Here is a 20168-nt window from a genome sequence, read left to right as displayed (position 1 = left end):
AAAAAAAAAAATATAGTATGAGCTTAATTGAAAAAGGCTAGTCGGAGTTATACCAATTAAGAAGAGTTTATATTTGATGTTTTTGTGAACAATGAAAATTTCCCATGAATTATGAAAATATGATGTGTGAAGAAATGTATCTATATTATACCACACACTTTTAAGAAGAAGAAGAAGATAGAAGATAGAAGATAGAAGATAGAAGAGGATAGAAAATGAAAGCAGCGTACTCAAGATTGTATTTTTTTTTCTACTTTGTGATTGTGTTTTTCAAGTCAGTAACATATTGTTTAAATGATATTAGTAAATTTGAAAAACTAAAAAAGTTAATTAATAAAAAAATAAAACTTGATATAAATGAAGAATATGAAAAAGATAAAACACAAAATGAAATACCATTCCATTATATACATGAATTAAGTTTAAGCGATTATGTAGATTATGTTTTAAATAAAGATGAAGAGTATGATTGTGTATTATTTTTAATTGATGTTGAAATAAAAAATAATCTTTCTATGTTTGATAGAAAAACATATATATTATTAGAACTATTTAATAATATTGCAAAAAAAATTATTTTAGAAAATATTTTTTTATATAATGTAAATGATTATAAAAAAGGAAACACAAATATATATATGAAAAATAAATTATTAAAACCTATATTTTTTTTTTATGTAAATTTAAATAAACCACATTTAAACCCATTAAAACATATACACATGATACAAAACTATCCAGAATTTGTATATATGAATGAATACACATTATACAACCATAAACATTATTTACCTATTCACAATATATATATGTTAGAAAACTATATAAAAAAAGAAGAGAAAAAGAAGCATTGGAAAAAACAAGATGTTTTAAATGATGATAAAATACAAATAGAATTAAACATAGAAAATATTACAAATTATTTTTTAAAATTTATATATATGCATAATATTAATAGATATACTGTTAATTTAAATAAAAGTCAAGAAGAAGAAGAAGAAGAAGAAGATGTAACTAAAGATAATATTTTTTTCAGCATTAAAATGTATTTATCTTTTATTATAGGAATTGTGTTTATGTTATTATATTTATTTATTTTAATAATAAATAAATATAATATAATAATATTTATTTGTTCATATATTTTATATTTTATATGTTTAAGTGGGTTATTCCACTGCTTAATATATCAATCAAAATTTTATAACAATGATATAACTTTAGATTCATTATTAAATACATATATTTATAGATCAACTAATTCTCAATATATATATGAAGGTTTATTTGTTTCTTTTCTTATATTTATAATAAGTTTTTCTTTATTTATTTTGAATAACCATTTGAATGATAAATATATGAACACATTTAAATTTTTTTTTTTTTTTTTTCTTATTTTTATTATTTATATATCTTTTAATATAATACATAAAATTAATACATATAAGGTATATTTTTCTACTTATGTCTTTTTTCCTCCAATTAAATTTTTCAATAAATAATTCCAATCTTCTACACATATACTGTTCGTTAATTTTTAATAAACTTTTGTTTTTTAATTATAAAATAACAATTCCGATTGTGCTACATTTTGATCTTATTGATATATGAGTGATTGGGTTATATCGCACTGTTTTTGTGCATACACATCGGAATAAAATATAAACTAACGTTTACAAATTTGCTATTTTTACAAATTTGCTATTTTTGCTACTTTTACAAAAATTGTTATTTTTACAAATTTGCTACTTTTACAAACTTGCCATTTGTTTGTAACTCATTAACCATTTTAGAATAAGTTTTGAAAATAAATATGCTTTAAAAAAATCGGAAAAACTGGAAAAATGAAACGAACACTATTCACACGATTATAATGATAATGATAATGATAATGGCGAGTTTTTATTAATTCCCATTTTCTGTTCTTAAAATAATATTTGCTTGGTGAAAAGAAATTGTAAAATAGCTCTATATTAACCGCTATTTTTTTTTTTTTTTTTTTTTTTAATCGTTATCTTTATACTGCATTTTTCCTCATTTTTCCTCATTTTTTCCTCATTTTTTCCTCATTTTTTTCTCATTTTTCCTCATTTTTTCTTCAGTTTTTCCTCATTTTTCCTCCCCTTTCTAATACATATACTAGAGCAACTGCAAAAATAGCAAGCTTCTTGACACAATATATTGTGTGTATATTTTACAAACCATTTTGTGCGTATTTTACGAACCAGTTTGTGATATATAATGAAGAATGAAGATAAAGGAGGGATGAATAGTTACTTGCCAGATTTGGATAAAGATAAAAATGAAATTTATAAAAATGTGACAAATATAAGAGGAAATAAAATGGCAAATACAACAAACGATTATAAAACTAAATATATAGAAAATAATATGAATGATAATGAAGAAACAACAAGAGTATCAATAAAAAATTTATATCATAAATTTAATAAAACTCGAAATATACTAATTGAAAATGAAGAAGAATCAAAAATGTATAAAAATAATATAAATAAAAATATCTCAAATAATGAAAGGTTTTTAACAGATGTGAATTTTAATTATGCATCAAATAAAACACAAAAAAGTATAAATTCTGAACATTTTTTTGAAAAAAACAAAGTATATCAATATGATGATAATAAAATCAAAAAAGGAAACAAAAGTAGTAATTATGATCAAAATAAAAACATTAGGAATGGTAAAATAAATCAAAAAACAACCATAATGGATTATTTCCAACCAAATTATCGATACAAAAGTGATACCAAATGTAAATCTCAATTGGAAAATCAATCAGAAAAAAATAAAAACCAATTCACTACCCAATTTCAAAAATATAAAGAGGTGAACAAAAATGGCATAGCCATGTGCAGCAATGAAATGCGTTCATACGATGTGGGCGAAAATGGCGAAAATGGCGAAAATGGCGAAAATGGCGAAAATGGCGAAAATGGCGAAAATTGCGAACATGGCGAACATGGCGAACATGGCGAAAATTGGGAAAAACTAGATGAAGATCGGTCTTGTGATAAAAAAAAATATAACATAATAGATGAACGGAATGGAAATGTAGAATGTAATAGTAACAGTCTTAAACATATGAGTATCGAAAATATAAAAAAAATTTTAAGATCAAATAAAGCAGATACACTAAAAATATTATTATGTACAGATAACCATTTAGGATATAAAGAAAATAATCCAATACAAAAAAAAGATACTTTTAATACATTTGAAGAAATTTTATTTATTGCAAAAAAATTAAATGTTGACATGATTTTAAATAGTGGTGATTTGTTTCACAAAAATAAAGTTTCAGAATATACTCTTTTTAAAACTATGTCTATAATAAGAAAATATTGCCATGTGCATAATACAAAAGATGATGAAAGGTATCAAAATGCCAACTTAAATATGAACCATCTTAATGTGAACCATCTTAATGTGAACCATCTTAATATGAACCATCCTAATATGAACCATCTTAATATTCAGCAAAAGCCAGATATTTCGTCATATTCTGAATCGCAGATGCATGCATCTGAATATAGTACTCTTCTTAATGAAGTGACAAATTATCGTTATGATTTTTATGAGGGAGATGAAAATGTGTCTAATACATTTTTTGAGTGTGAGGAAAAAGAAAAATCTCAAAGATGTCAAAAAAATGAAATAAAAGAAATGAGAGAAACAGAAAGATTCCAATCAAATTTAGATGAAAATTATGATGAAATTAAAAAAAATATACAATATAAAACAGATAATGAAATAACAAATAAATCATATAAAGAAGAATATAATAAAGAAATGAAAATACATCCAGTAAATGAAAAATTTGAAAAATCAATTCCATTTTATACAATACATGGAAATCATGATTACCCATATAGTTATGATTATATATGCCCATTAGACATTTTAAATATTTCAAATTTAATAAATTATATAGGTAAAAATAATATGGAAAAATTAATAATAAAACCAATACTACTTAATAAAAAAGGAACACATATATCTATATATGCAATTGGTTGGATAAAAGATGAAAGATTATATAATTATTTTGAAAATAAAAATATAAAATTTATAATACCAGAAGATTATAAAAATCGAATAAATATTTTACTTTTACATCAAAATAGATACATGAGGAATACAAATTCTAATAATTCTAAAAATTATATTAAAGAATCTTTTATTCCTAGTTTTATAGATTTGGTTATTTGGGGACATGAACATAATTCAAAACCACAATTAGAAGAAAGCTTATTTCACACTTTTTATAATTTACAATTAGGGTCATCAGTTCGTACTTCTTTATGTATTAATGAATATGGTGATAAATATATAGGTTTATTAGAAGTTAAAAATGAAAGATTTCGATTTTTAAAAATAAATTTAGAAACAGTTAGACCATTTGAATTAAAAGAAATAAAATTAGCAAATTATGATTTGAATTTTAACGATGAATATGTTCTTAAACAATTTTTACATGATCAAACAAATTTAATATTAGACAAAATTCGAAAACAACTTTTAAATAAAATTAAAAATTATTATCTTTTTAAAAAAATATTTTTTCCATCTTTATTTGAAAAAGAAAAAAATGATAAAATAAATTCAGGAACTATCAATTTAGAAGAAGAAAATATTATTCTTAGTATCACTGATAAATGTGTAAATGATTTTTTTGCAAAATTACAAAATGATGATTTTTATAGTACTAGTTTTATTCATTTAGCTTTTTTTTCAGAAGAATATGATACATTTAATTTGCTAAAAATTAAAAAAAATGTTTATAATAAACCTCTTATAAAAATAAAGATAGAATATAATGAAATAAATATAATAAATACTCAATTATTTGGTTGTGAATTTATTGATAAAATAACAAATCCATCTGAATTCTTATCTTTTTATAAAAAAAAAACAAAATTAAAAGATTTACAAGATAATGAAACATATACAAATGGTAGTAATAATAATAATGATAAAATAGATGCAGAAGATAAAGAAAATATGAATATGGAATATATTAATGAATATAATAAAGTATTTGATATATTGTTCGATTATTGTGATATTAAAAATGATTTATTAATTTTAAATCAAAAAATAATAATGGATACAATACAAAATGTAATAATAAATACAAACCCATCATTTGGTTCTGATGGAAATGTTAATTCAAATTATAATTCATTAGAAATTATGGCAGAAAAAATATCTGATGAAAAAATTAAAACAATAATGAATAAGTTAAAAGATATTCCTGTGGATCATATTACTAATGATTATATAGAAACAGTTGGAAAATCTATAAATTCTACAATTTCAGAAATGAATAAATAAAGACAGAGATTAGCTAGTTGGTTGGTTGGTTAGTTGGTCAGTTGGTCAGTTAGTTAGCTAGCTAGTCGTATGGGTCTAATACATATAACTCATTTTTTTCTGAATTAAAAAAATGTATTTTGACTGGAATTATATCTCCAAGTTTGTATTTATTTTGTTTATGAATAATTAACTTTGCATGTATTTTAGGAGCAATATATACTAAAGCATAATTATGACCAATGTAAAAAATTTTTGAATTTATTAAATTTTGATCATTTTGAAAAGATGATAATATTTCTGATATTGAATATTTTCTTATTTGTACAAATATTTTCTGATAAATTTTTTGTATAAATTTTATTTTTATTTTTATTATATCATGTATATTTATTATTGAATCTATATATTTACATAATTTTATTGAACTGAAATATTCTGATGTATTTAAACAAGCTTTTCTATCACATAAAATATCAAGTTTTATTTTTTGGCAATTTACACTTAACACTCTTCCATAATATTCATCTCCAATACAATATTTTTTAAATGGATAAGTTTTTTCATATATTTGTTTATAAACAACATTTTTAGGCTCATTATATATGTTTCTTCTAAAATGGGGAATAATAATATTTCTCAATTCCCCACCCAAAATGGTACTCTTTTCTTCATTGCTTCTAACTTTATTTGAATTTAAATAAAAATATTTTACTTTTTTACACCAACCATTGTTAATAAAAAATCGTTTTCCTTTTGCTACTTTGGTATTTACTATACAAGCTATATTTTTTGTGAAAAAAAAAAACAAAAAAATATGGAAAGCAAAAAAAATGCGCATAGCAAGGTAGGGGAATGGAAAAGTAAAAAAATAGAAAAGTAAAAATAGAGTAAAAAATAGAGGAAAAAATAGAGTAAAAAATAGAGTAAAAAAATAGAGGAGTAAAAAAATTATATTTATTTTTTCATCTCGAAAAACCCTACATATGCGCTTTTATGCATATGCTGTAAAATGAAAACAAATTATACACTTTGAGTCCGCGACTTATTCGATTAAAAAAAATAAAAGCAAAAAGAAACTAACTTAAAAATGTGCATTTTTTTAATAAACTATGAGAAGAATTAAATTTTAAGTCAAGTTAGTGAATTATGAGAAGCATTAAATTTTAAGTCAAGTTAGTGAATTATGAGAAGCATTAAATTTTAAGTCAAGTTAGCGAATTGTTTTTTTTCTCCTTTTTTTTCTCCATTTTTTTTTTTTTTTTTTTTCTTTTTTTTTCTTTTTTTCTTTTTTTTTTCGCGTCAAAGGTTTAGGGACCCATAAATATAATTGGCATATTTTAAAAATATGAAGTTATAATGGTTGTGTATAGGGCAAGTTAGTTTGTTTCACATTTTATCCACAAAATAATATGTAAGTAGTTATATTTTGCAAGCATATCATATATGTTTCCATGTTTTATGTATATGAAAAAATAAAAGTTCAATTACAAAAAAAGATTTATATATATTTTTGATAAAAGATTTGAAATTTAGTCCATTCTTGCTTTAAGTTTTTTTTTTATTATTTTATCCGGTGTTCTGCAAAAAATGGCATAAAAATGGCATAAAAAATGGCATAAAAATAGCATAAAAAATGGCATAAAAATAGCATAAAAATGGCATAAAAATGGCATAACATATAAATGGGTGTGCATACTTTTGTAAAAAATAAAAATACGATAAACATTTAAATTTCGTAATTAACTTACAATACATAAACCTCAGCACCCCATCCAGATAAACAGTCTCGATCTAGTGCACTTAACAAACATTGCGAAACCGTTTCAAATAGTCCGTTTTCGTCCTAAAAATGGTAAAATGTCAATGTGAGCACGTCAATGTAAGCACGTCAATGTAAGCACGTCAATGTAAGCACGTCAATGTGAGCACGTCAATGGAGTGTGCAAAACAAAGCTAGATAAATTACCTGATCTTTTATATACATAGATTCACACATTCCATATAGTTGCTCATTAGATACACCATTAACAACGAAATCGTTAGTTTCACATTTAGCACCGATTAAATCATAAGCATTTAAATAAGGTTCATATACATTTATTTTATTTCCATTCTCATCTATATGTGTATTTACTTTAAAACCAACCACAATTGGATTTACAAAATATGGTGAAAATCTATTTGAATATAATATATTTGATAGCATATTAGAAAAACAATCTATATTCATATCTGTTTCTTGCCGTATTTGATATAAATTAACTCTATATCTTAATAATTCATATAATGATTGTATATCTGTAGCTAAACCTGATAATCCTACATATATATGATCATTTATTTTAAAAATTTTTGTAAAATTGGTACTAACTGTTGTAAAACTATTTGATCCGAGCCGGAGATCACATGCAATTGCAACACATTGAGATCCTGACATTCCTAAAACACATCCCCCATTATAATTAAATATAGATCCCTGTATTTAAAAAAGTAGCGAAAAATAGAGAAACATAGCGAAAACAAATTAATATATGCATGTGAATTATTCAAAATATATGCATTTGCTACAATAGGACAGTAAACAAAATTAGGGTATAATATAGCTTACAAATTCTTACCATTTTTATATTGTGTGGAAAAAAAATAACAATAACAACTTAATCAAAAATAGGAAACGTAGATTTGTATATGGTATTATATATTGAAAGATATATTTGTAATATATTATTAGATAAAATATGATCTTTCCTTATTTTTCTATATTTTTCTATATTTTTCTTTTTTTTTTTAACTTGATATAATGATTTTCATTGCTTTATTTATTTACTATAAAAAAATTATAAATAAAAAAAACATTCTTATAATTTTTCTCTTGTAACACACGGAATGAAAAAAAATAAAATAATAAATAAAAGAACTGGATAAATAATAGTGAGATGAAATAAATTAGAAAATATAAATATCTTAATAATTTATATTATATAACTTAATTTACACATAAACTTATTTTGTTTTTTTGTGAAAATTATATTTAATATGATTTACCCAAGTGGTAAAAGAATATGCAAAAAATTATAAATATATTGCTATACATACATATATATACATATATATAAATGATATACATCTTAAATATTTTATTTTTCCCCCCTTTTATAAATATCCCTATATTTATTTATAGCACGTTATACATACTACATATACAAATCATAACGCCTTAAAAAAATTAAAAAAATCAAAAAAATCAAAAAAATCAAAAAAATTAAAAAAATCAAAAAAATTAAAAAAAATTAAAAAAATGTTTCATCCAAATTAATTTTTCGTTGCATAGTTACATTTTTATACATTTTTATACATTTTTTCATTGTTTTTTATTTTAATTTTTTTCTCTCTTATTTCGAGTTTAAACAAAATTGGGTTTGTAGGTTACACATGTATGTATGTATATGCATATGTTTGTACGCATATTGCCACGCCCTCATTATCTTTATAAACAATTTGTTTTTTAGTTTTTTAGTTTTATTATTTTTTAGTTTTTACTATGTTGTTGGGTTATCTGCTCAATATGCTATCAAATAAATAATGGCTAATGTTTGGAAAATGAGTATATATCCCCGTATATATAACATATTATATTGAAATAAAGAATAATTTATATATTTCTTTGTATTTATTATACACGATATAATATGATATATTAAATAAATGTATCACACCAAATCAGATTAAATATTTAATAAGTTTGCAAAACATGGAAAAGTTTTCTTGGCGTTGTATACGTATAGTTAAATGGAAACAAAATGTGCTAAAGAGGGAATTTAGTAAATATTCAAGCACACAAAAGGTACATAATAATAGTGGTAATAATAATGGTAATAATAGTGGTAATAATAATGGTAATAATAGTGGTAATAATAATGGTAATAATAGTGGTAATAATAATGGTAATAATAGTGGTAATAATAATGGTAATGATAATGCGAATCCTATGGTTAAGCAAAATATAAAACCCTTTTCAGATACACATACATATAGTGATATAGATTCCAATAGTAAGCAGATTATTGAAAGATATCAAAATTTGATAAAAGAGGCGAATAAAAATCAAGAGGGGGGAGAAAAGGCACAAAAGAAAGAAGATCGTTTTCCTCAAAATTTAGTGAGTAAGTATAATGGCCAAAATAATGGCCAAAATAAGGTAAAAGATATGGATAAGGTAAACGATATGAATAAGGTAAAAGATGATAACACTAACTTGACTCCAAATAAAGACGAAAAATACATAATTTTAAAAAAACAAATAACAAAAGAATTTATTCATAAAGTATTTTTACCCCATGTTGAATCACAAATAATTTATCATATAAAAACTTATACCCCTGATCAAATTGTAAATATTTTTCACATCTATTCTTATTTATACTATTTTGATAAAAAAAAAGAAATAGTAGATCAATTATTAGAATATTTAAAATATCGTTTAGATTGTTTTAGTGTAAATAATATAGTACTAGTATTAGAACCACTATATATATTAAATAAAATTAATAATATATATATATATAGATTAATTATAAATTATATTAATAAAATATCAGATAAATTTAATTTATATAATTATATTGGTATTTCCAGAATTTTTACAAAAATATTAATTGATTTGTATGCTCAAGAAAATTCTACAACTAATACAAAAATAGTTTTAACAAATTTATTAAAATATATAAGACACTCAAAATATAGAAAAGAATTACCTTTAAATCAAAAAAATATATCACATAAAATTTTTATTATTCAATTTATGAATCAAATAATTGATCGAATCGATAGTCAATTACATTTGTTATCAGCCATTGAACTAACTGATATGTTAACAGTTATATCAAATTATTCATTTAAAAATGATTATTCGAAATATTATATCCCAAAAGAGTTAGCTAAAAATAATTCAGAATCAATAGAACCTCAAAATAAAGATGAACAAACATCTACATTATTTAATGAGTCTTATACTCATACATTAACACAAAATAATGCATATTTTTTTAAAGAAAATGTTATGTATTTTATAATTATAAAAGAAATGATAAAAAAATATGATAATTTAACTACTTTGCATAAAATAACAAATTTATATAGTTTATCAAAATTATGTATATATGATGATGAATTTATTCAATTAATTGAAAAAGACATAAATAATTATCATTATATAAATAATATTCATCATAAATATTTAGCATTATTAGTTTGGTGTTTATTTAAATTTAAAATTTTAAATAAACATATAGATAAATTAAAACCGATAATTAAACAAAATATTTTTAATTTTAATGCCAAAGGTCTTTCAAGATTATGTCATTCTATTTCATCCGAAAAAGAAATATTACACAAAATAGCTAACAATCTAATTAATAATATACCAAATATGACTATTAACGAATTTTTATGTTATTTTTATTCAGTAGTTTATCTTGACTTATTACCATTTTATGATTCCCCTGATGGAAAAAATTATGAACAGGACATAAAAAAAAAAAATTATAGTAATGATCACCGATCACAAGTAAATGCAAATCAAGATCTTGGCGATAAAAATATAACTGGAACTAATGAGTTACAACTTTTAAATAAAAATGATATATTAAAAAAGTGTATCGATTTCATTAATGATAATAAAAAAGATTTAGGAAAAGATGAAATGACAAAAATTGTTTTGCTTTTAAAGAAAAAAGGTCAAGGAAAGTATCTACATGTATTAGATATGTTGCCAGAAGAATGGAAAGGTATTCTTCATTTGATAAACTAGTTATGTTCTAAAAAAGAAAAGGAATTTGTCTGAGAAAAATGGCCTAATACATGTTTACCATTTTGCCTACATGGATAGGCACAATATGCATTATATATACTTATTATTTTTTTTTTTTTTTTTTGCGTTTCTTTTAACAAATCAATCTTAAGATATTCTCGTATTCTCGAAAAATACGATTTATTTTTGTTTTATTCTAAAATTTTTTTATAAGAACACCCCTTTGTACATTTGTTCTCTACTATTTTTACCTTTATAAGGACATAAATTTTTTTTTTTTTATTCTCTTATTCATAAAATGATAGCATTATGCCGCTTAAAAAATTTTAATTTGTAAATGGAATAAGCATAAGCCCATGCTAAAATAAAATCAGTAAATCAATCCGTAAATCAATCCATAAATCAATCCGTAAATTAATCCGTAAATTAATCCGTAAATACAATCCGTAAATACAATCCATATTTTTCGAAATGCAAATATATACAAAGCAATTATCATATAGTATGAAATTTGTACTTTTTTTGTTTTGGTCACGTGCTTATTTAAGTACCAAGTGACAGTTACTTTGATGCAATCAAAGAAATTGTATTTCAATATAATAAAAGTTAGCCAAAATGCATGATAAGAAATAAAAAAAAAAAAAAAAAACAATATAAAAATGAGAGCATGCTTAACAAAGGGAATTAATAACTTTGACTAAATAAGCCCTATTATTATTATTACTATGATTAGCTTACTATATTACTACTTTATTATTATTTGGTTAATTTATTTTTATTCCCATTCTATAAATTAAGGGAAATAATTTTTGAAAAGACTTTTTGGATACATCCACCTAAACTTTTTCAAATACTTATGTATGTTAATATATTTGTATATAACAATCTAGCTATAATACATATTTTCTTATTTTTTTTTTTTTTTTTTTTTTTTTATGTTCATAATAATCTGTGTACAAAATGCACAATACATTACATGCTCATGTAATTTTTTTTTTTTTTTAATTATATAATTCCATTTTTTGTAAATAGTATTTGATATTACAAATCTGATAAAAAGCATACACCCATAATGTTTGCGATAAGAGGGATGAAAAAAAAAAAAATTAAATACATACGTTTATTCATTTTATAAATATTATAAAACACGCACATTTGAATGAAATCAAATTATGTTATAATACGAGTGTAACCTTATGCGAAATAATTGCACGTTTTATGAAGATATGTATAATTATGACGTAACTTTATATATTCATATATATGTAATTTGATTTTATATATTTTTAGCGAAATGCTTATATTACATAAATCCCAAGTATATATACATATTTATATATAAAATAAAAAAAAATGTAATTTTCAAATATTTTTACAATTTTTTACGTGTATTTATATTTGTAAAAAACAAAAGGAAAATTTATTGTTAATTTTATTATATTGAAAAAAAAAAAAAAAAAAAAAAAAAAAAACAAGCATATTTCAAAGTGGAATAAAACAAAAATATCATTATTATATATATTTTTCTTCAAAATATTTTACAAAAAAGAATATAATATATAATAAAAACAACAAAATACGATTTTAATATTGATTTTAAAAATAAAAGCGATGTACATAAGATATGTCATATTATATGATATATATTTATGTACCTTATTGGATATATAAATATGTTTGTATATATATATATCACATTTATGCGTATAATTTGTAAATTGGTATATGTATTATGAATTTACATGTTGTGCTTATAATACATATTTTTTTTATGACTTATATATCCATGTAACATATGTTAATACATTCATGTAATATATGCATTTTTAAACGATGATTTTTGCTACTTTTAAAAGCATGAAGCTTTTCGTAGAAATAAAATTATATATGTAAATATTTTTATGGATTATAGAATATTTAAACGTCATTCTGATTTCATGTTTTATTGTTAATAAAAGAATGCTTTTTATAATTTCTATAAATTTATACTATATACTTTTTTAATAATTAATTCGTTTTATCAACTTTTATCTATTAACTAAAGCTTATACATTCTTATGTATTATATGTATTATATGTATTATATATATTATATATATTTATACATATTTATACATATTAAGCGTATGAACGTACATATAGATATCCCTATATATGTATGCGAACGTATATGCGTATAATATTAATACATACACGTATGCCTTACTTTATATATATTTACGTAAGCGCATATTTATATACCTTCTTATTTGTATAATAAGAAAATTAGTTAATTTTTTCAATTTAATTATTTATTATATATATTTTTTTAAGATATATAAATTTACTCTTATTGCTTTTGCTTTTGCTTTTGCTTTTTTTTTATTTTTATCATTTTTTTTATTTTCTTATTCAAAGTAAAATTTGTCATGTATTATATATGAAAGATAAATACATTATAAAAAAATAAAAAATAAAAAATATGTGTAACTAAATATATTATATATAACAATCATGCTATTATTGTTATTAAAAATAAATACAATCTTTCAGGGGATTTTTTGAAACGAGAAGAAGAAGCGAAGAAAAAAAAAAAAAATATATTACATATTTACGTTATATATTATGCATATATCGATTATATTTCAAACATAATAAAAAAAAAAATATTAAAAAAACATTTACATATAGGAACGAAATAACGTTTTTGAATAAAAAATATACATACTAAATAATAGAGAAGATATCAGAAGAAATAATAAAAGACTCATAAGACCCTAGGTATATGCATAAATATATTATGCTTATGTGTTTGAATTATATTACTGTGAATAATATAAATAATTGTTTTACTTATGCGATACGCTATCGTTTATAAAAAAATTAATAACATAAAAGATACGATAAATAATAAATATAGCTTGAAACAGTATAGCATAATCAGTATTAAGGGGCAAAGCGAGGAATAATAGAGCACGAGGCTTATATATATGCGCATGCATATGTGTAGGCGAAATGATGGAGTCGTATATTCGAGAAAACAAAAAACTTACCTTTAAAAATAGCAAAGGTAAAAGATTGTATCGACATTTAGATATATCATTAAATAATAAATCGCTACACGATAATCATATATTAGAATTAGTAAAAATTTTAAAAAAAAATATAAAAGCATTATATCCAAATTATTATTGTTTAAATTTAGATTTGAGTGAAAATCATATAACATGTGCAGGTTTAAAAATATTAATAAAATATATATTAACTTATATTGAACATATTGGTATAAATATATTAAAATTATATAAAAATAATATAAAAGATGAAGGAGCATCTTTAATAAAACAAATCGTATATTCTCAAAAAATTCCTATGGAAGAGTTACATTTATCTCATAACTTTATTCAAGATAACGCTTGTAAAGAATTGTTATTAAGTTTTGTTCAAGCGAAAAAAGATATTAATTATGTATATCCAAGATATGATAAATTCCAAACTTCTTATAAACATGCTCAACAGATTCCTGTATGGATACGATTAGAATATAATTGTATACGGAATCCTAAGGAAATATTAAAAGATGTTGAAGATTTTGCAAAAAAAAAACGAGGATATAAAAGTAATTTAATTATTTGCTCCGCTTTAAAAAGTGATAAAAGATGTTGCCCATACAAATGTTTAAATTCAACAACATGGAATCCTCCAATAATGCACGTATATATGTTTATACATCAAAAAGAAAATATAATAAATGGAAAAATAGTAAAAGATGACAAAAAAGAATATCCACTATCTGAATCTGTTGATAATGATAAAATAGATGATTTACATTGTGAAGGAAAACGATTGGACACAGACACATTTATGAATATGAACATAAATCATAATGATAATAATATAAATCACAATACTAAAGATGGTATTAATTGTTTAGTGAATTCTAATAAGATTAGCAAACGAGGAAGAAATCATAATATACAAGAAGACGATGAGGAAGATGTGGAGTATGAGGAATATGAAGATGGTGAGGATGATGACGATGATGATGATGATGAAGATGATGATGATGATGACGATGATGATGATGATGATGATGACGAAGAGGAGGATACCGAAGAAGGTGTTAATAATAAAAGTTATAAAAAATTAAATAGTCATAATAAATTTTTAAAAAATAAAAATGTCAAAGATGATAATAAAAAAGTGTTACGTAATAATAATGAGGTTTTTTATGGAAAAACCGAAAATAATAATAAAGATGTGGAAAATGATAAAAGTGATGAAACTGTGAATAATAAAATAAAAAATAAAAAGCGGAAAAAAAAGAAAAAAAAAGGAAAAAGCAATACAGAAATTAGTGATGATAACAAAAGTGATATAAATGATATAAGTGATGTAATTTCAAAGCCAGTTGAAAAAAACAGGATAGATAACAACAAAGTTGGTGTTAATAATGTTAGCAGTCATAATAATAACAACAAAAATGGTGCTACAAATAAGCCAAACGATAATAATTCGGCCCCGAATTTAACAAAAACATTGGGTAATATTGAATCGGGTTTATATAATAACGGAAAAAATCGAGGAGATTTAACGCAAAATGTCAGTAATTTACCACTATATATTATTCTTGATTGTAGCGCCGTGTTAGAAATGAAAGAACTATGGAAAGATAAATCGTTTTTGCCGTTTAGCTTTCCAGGGTTACTATATTTGTATAATAATAAATTATTGAAAGGGTGCAATAATAATAATAATAATAACAACAATAAGAAGAAGGGTAATAGTACTAAAGAGTTTGAAAATGAAAGTTCGGGATTTAATGGCAGCATAAATACTAACATTAATAATGGTAAGGCAAATGATAATTTTATTTGCCTAATGTGTAGTTATGTTGCTAATGAGCTAAAGTTAATATGTGAAAAAAGTGAAATAATTAGACAAAAAATGATAAATTTAAAATTAAATATATGGGATAAGTTATCAGAAATAGGTGTGTTAGAATTTTTAAGCGTTCCAAAAGATTTTAAAGATAAAAAAAATTTATTTTTAAATTCGTCATTTTTAACAGATGATCAAATTCGATTAGCAAATGAACATTATGATATATCTCACGAAACACTTCAAATGATTCAATTTTCCATATTATGGTCTACATATATTTATAAAATAAGTAATAAAGAAATAATTATAAAAAATAGTAAAAAAGAGATAAATAAAGCGGATGTTAAAAAAAGTAAAAAAACGATTTTTACAGAAGTGTTATATTTAACATCTTCTTCGAATATCTATTCATTTTTTGAATATTTATATGGTCAAAACATAAATCTTATATTACCCCTTTGTATAACTGTTAATCAAATAAATAAATATATTCAAGATGATCATAGTTATATAGTTGATTTGTTAATAAATGAAAAATCTGCTGATAAGAATCTTAAATTTGATTTTAACAAGGCCTTTTTCCAGCAATTTATACGAGAAAAATATGCAAAATATTTGCAAAATTCAAAGGAAAAAGAAGTGGAAAAAGATGAAAAGACAAAAAATAACAAAAGCACAAAAGGCACTACAAAGGGTGGAAATAAAAATGGGGACAAACACGATGAACAATTATTTTCAGCTGAAAATAATAATGCCTTTGATGGGTTAGGAAATAATTATGATATGTTTGACATAAACCCAGATAAATCATTTCCAAAAGGAAATGGAAATTCTGGAATGGCTAATATGCCACGAACTGGCAAAGACGCAAATAATAATAATAGCAATAATAACAATAATAGCAATAACAATAACAATCGTAATAAAAATAATTTCCCCCATGGAAATGTTAGCGACAAAATGAATGACCCCAACTTGAAAAATATGTATGCTCTGGATGAATATAAAAATGGCAATTTCCAAATTATGAGCAACTTAGATCATATAGAAAAGAGAGATTTTGACATCAACAATGTCATGTTAAAAGGTGATACACATGGAGATGGGAAAGTTGGTAGTAATAACAATAGCGACGAAACTGCAAATAACATAAATAATAATAGTTTAGAAAATAGGGATAATGCATCAAATATGAAGGGGAATAAGCTTAGTATTTATAATTTACTGGTAAATGCTTTTAATGGGGGTAAAAAAAATACCAAAAGTTCAGGAAAAGAAAAACGAAATAATCCAACAACAGTATTAGGTGACGAAAGTGGTATTAACGCATCCAGTGCGAATAATACTTCTTTAAATTCAAATATAGATCTTAGAGAGAGTATAAATAAGGATAATAAATATATAGATCACCAATCTTCGATGAACATGCGAAATAGCGAAAATAGCGACACATTAGATATTTCTAACAATAATGCATCTTTACTTTCCCATTTAAAGAGTGGAAGCGGTATGGATAATTCATCTATCTCGACCCACAACATAAGGGAAGGTAATATGAAGGGGGTAAACAGTAAGAGTGGTAATAATGTCACAAATAGTGGAAACAAAATGAATAAAATTGAAATGATGAATTCTGGTAAATTAGGTAATGAAAACCAAAGAAATAAAAGTAATAGTCCAAGTCATAGTCATGATAGTAGAAACAATAGTAGTTTAATTATGAATCATGTAAATAATAAAAAATATAATATACATAAAAATGATATAGATGGAAAGTTGAGTATTGATATGTTAAATAATAGTGAAATGGAATTAAATAATTTATTAGGTACATTACCTAAAAATTTAAATGATAATTTGTCTTTATATTTGGAAAATAAAAGAAATAACAGTAGTGGGATGTTGCCAAATGAGAGTGGCATATCTCATTTTAATCAAAAGTTTGGTAAATTAGAAGATGATGATAATAATAATAATAATAATAGTAATGGTGGGCAAGTTGTTATGATTAACAAAGAAGAGCATCAGCGATTTGTTAGTCTAAAAAGCATGCTTGATACTTATCGAGCTGATGTATTAAATACATGTTTATTATTAGAAGAGTTAATATTGAATCAAGCAATGTGTAAATATATTCCAACGGAGTTGTATAATAAAATATTAAAATGTTATGAACGACTTGATATGATGTTAACAGATATAAATAATTCGAATGGTGATATGGGAATGAAGAGAACAAAAGATTTAAACAGTTTGAGGAGTATAGGCAATTTAGAAACTATGGATTATATGAATTTGAATAACATGAATATAAATAATGTAAACTTAAATGATATGGATATAAAAATGGATGAAAATATGTTGTATGAAGATTTTAAAAGTTATTGGGACATGGCATTCTCAAAAAATAAAATTGCTTCCCAATTATCAACCAAAGATTTAATAAATAACAATCAAAAGAATGTATTAAATCCTTCTCAACATCAAGATTTTCATATAAATGATGTAAATAATAGTAATAACAATGTTTTGAATAAAAATGGGACTATAAATAATAAAAATAATATTCATATAAATCAGTTATTTTACGATCAAGGACATGGAAATAAAATTAGTAATAATAATAATCACCCTATTGGGAATGGGGGTTTAAATAGTTCGATCAAATCAAGTATCGGGATAATGAATACCAGCAGAGGAAGTACCAACATGATTGGTAATAATAACATAAGCTTAAGTGAAATGAGTAATAATAATAATTTGGGAAATTCACAAATGAAATCTCAAAAAAAAAAAGATTCATCAAATATTATGGATACAATTATTAGTGATAATATGAATAACAGTATTGGGGGTTGTATTGGAAATTCAAAATCTAAAAAAAATTCGAATGATAACATGAATGATGAAAATAATAATCACTTAAATGAGAACATGGTTCTGAATTATAATAATTTGAAAAATAGTAGTATCATGAATAAGAAGAAATTTATATCAAATATGAATAATAATGGAGGTAATAATATAGATTTGGTAAATTTTATTAATAGTGCAAATAATACTATTATGAAAGGAAATGGTATGATAGGCAATAATGCTGCGATTAATTCCTCAATACTAAATGGTAATAACAATGTAAATATGATGAATGCAAAAAATAGTAATACTAATTATCCAGCTGATATAAATAGCAAATTAGCAAAAGAATTAAACAATTACAATTCTATGAATAAAGAAAGAAATATGAATCACATTGAAGAATCTGATATAAAAGCTGTTAATAAATTATTAATGCTTAATAATAATAATTTTCCTAATTTAAAAGTTAACAATAATAATAATGATAATATTTTGTCGGATTATAGCACCAATAATGCTACTAATAATATAATGCTAAATGCAGAAACTTTTTTCAAAAAACTGAATTTGTATAATGATGACCATAATAACAATGTGAATAATAAAAATGAAGGAATTGGATGTGACTCTAATTTATTGTCATTAATTAACATAAACCGAAATAGCAAAAGCTCATATAATGTAAACCAAAAAGGAGACAATACTAATTTACAAGCATGTAATTCACATAGCGAATATGATAATGAACCAAGAGATAATAACAATTTTAAAAAACAGTTAAACAATGAAAATCACTTATATAATATGCAGAACAAAAATATGAGAAATGATATAAACTTAAAATATTTGGAAGAAATTAATAGCCAATTTAATTTTTTGCCTCGAAATATTCGAAAGGAAAATACAGAACACAATCTTATGAATATATTAAATTTTCAAAATAACTTAGAAAATAAAATGCAAAAACAAATCGATTAATTTTTAGGAAATAATAATACGATCATGCTTAAATAGAAAGATTTATATAACAATAGAGAAAAATAGGATATATGTGTGCAAATAATTAGTTGCATAACGATATTATTACGTTGGCTATCTAGCTAACTTTTGTTTAAAAAAGCCAAAAAAAATTATGACAAATTCAGGTCATTTATGGAATTTTTCCTACATTTGCATTAACATGCATAAGATTGAGAGAACTGTGAGTAATTGTGTATGTACGTATGTATGTATGTGTGTGTGTGTGTGGAAATGGGTACAATCATAGTGTTTATATAATTTTGTGTGTATTTTTTGAATG

General features: G+C 22.7%; 6 protein-coding genes across 6 annotated transcripts; 4 read left to right on the top strand and 2 right to left on the bottom strand.

Annotated features, from left to right (window-relative positions):
* Positions 1–215: 215 nt before the first annotated feature.
* PY17X_0207100 (dolichyl-diphosphooligosaccharide--protein glycosyltransferase subunit OST3/OST6, putative) lies at positions 216–1502 on the top strand (the record flags this gene model as incomplete). Its single annotated transcript, XM_022957946.1, has 1 exon — positions 216–1502. One exon carries the CDS (start codon positions 216–218, stop codon positions 1500–1502), a length of 1287 nt encoding a protein of 428 aa, XP_022811353.1.
* A 739-nt stretch (positions 1503–2241) lies between these two features.
* PY17X_0207000 (uncharacterized protein) lies at positions 2242–5355 on the top strand (the record flags this gene model as incomplete). The annotated part of the gene is made up of 1 exon (XM_721680.2): positions 2242–5355. The coding sequence occupies one exon, from the start codon at positions 2242–2244 to the stop codon at positions 5353–5355; it is 3114 nt and encodes a 1037-aa protein (XP_726773.2).
* A 61-nt stretch (positions 5356–5416) lies between these two features.
* PY17X_0206900 (conserved Plasmodium protein, unknown function) lies at positions 5417–6175 on the bottom strand (the record flags this gene model as incomplete). Its single annotated transcript, XM_022957945.1, has 1 exon — positions 5417–6175. One exon carries the CDS (start codon positions 6173–6175, stop codon positions 5417–5419), a length of 759 nt encoding a protein of 252 aa, XP_022811352.1.
* A 691-nt stretch (positions 6176–6866) lies between these two features.
* Positions 6867–7958, bottom strand: PY17X_0206800 (proteasome subunit beta type-3, putative; the record flags this gene model as incomplete). The annotated part of the gene is made up of 4 exons (XM_022957944.1): positions 6867–6915; positions 7086–7180; positions 7304–7813; positions 7956–7958. The coding sequence occupies 4 exons, from the start codon at positions 7956–7958 to the stop codon at positions 6867–6869; spliced, it is 657 nt and encodes a 218-aa protein (XP_022811351.1).
* A 1130-nt stretch (positions 7959–9088) lies between these two features.
* Positions 9089–11146, top strand: PY17X_0206700 (conserved protein, unknown function; the record flags this gene model as incomplete). Its single annotated transcript, XM_022957943.2, has 1 exon — positions 9089–11146. The coding sequence occupies one exon, from the start codon at positions 9089–9091 to the stop codon at positions 11144–11146; it is 2058 nt and encodes a 685-aa protein (XP_022811350.2).
* Positions 11147–14143: 2997 nt separating this feature from the next.
* On the top strand, positions 14144–19846 carry PY17X_0206600 (uncharacterized protein; the record flags this gene model as incomplete). The annotated part of the gene is made up of 1 exon (XM_720751.2): positions 14144–19846. One exon carries the CDS (start codon positions 14144–14146, stop codon positions 19844–19846), a length of 5703 nt encoding a protein of 1900 aa, XP_725844.2.
* Between the last annotated feature and the right edge of the window lie 322 nt (positions 19847–20168).

This window comes from Plasmodium yoelii, assembly GCF_900002385.2.
Source record: "Plasmodium yoelii strain 17X genome assembly, chromosome: 2".
Lineage (NCBI taxonomy): Eukaryota > Apicomplexa > Aconoidasida > Haemosporida > Plasmodiidae > Plasmodium > Plasmodium yoelii.
Note: the sequence above shows the minus strand (reverse complement) of the source record. Positions and strands in the feature narration are given on the sequence as shown.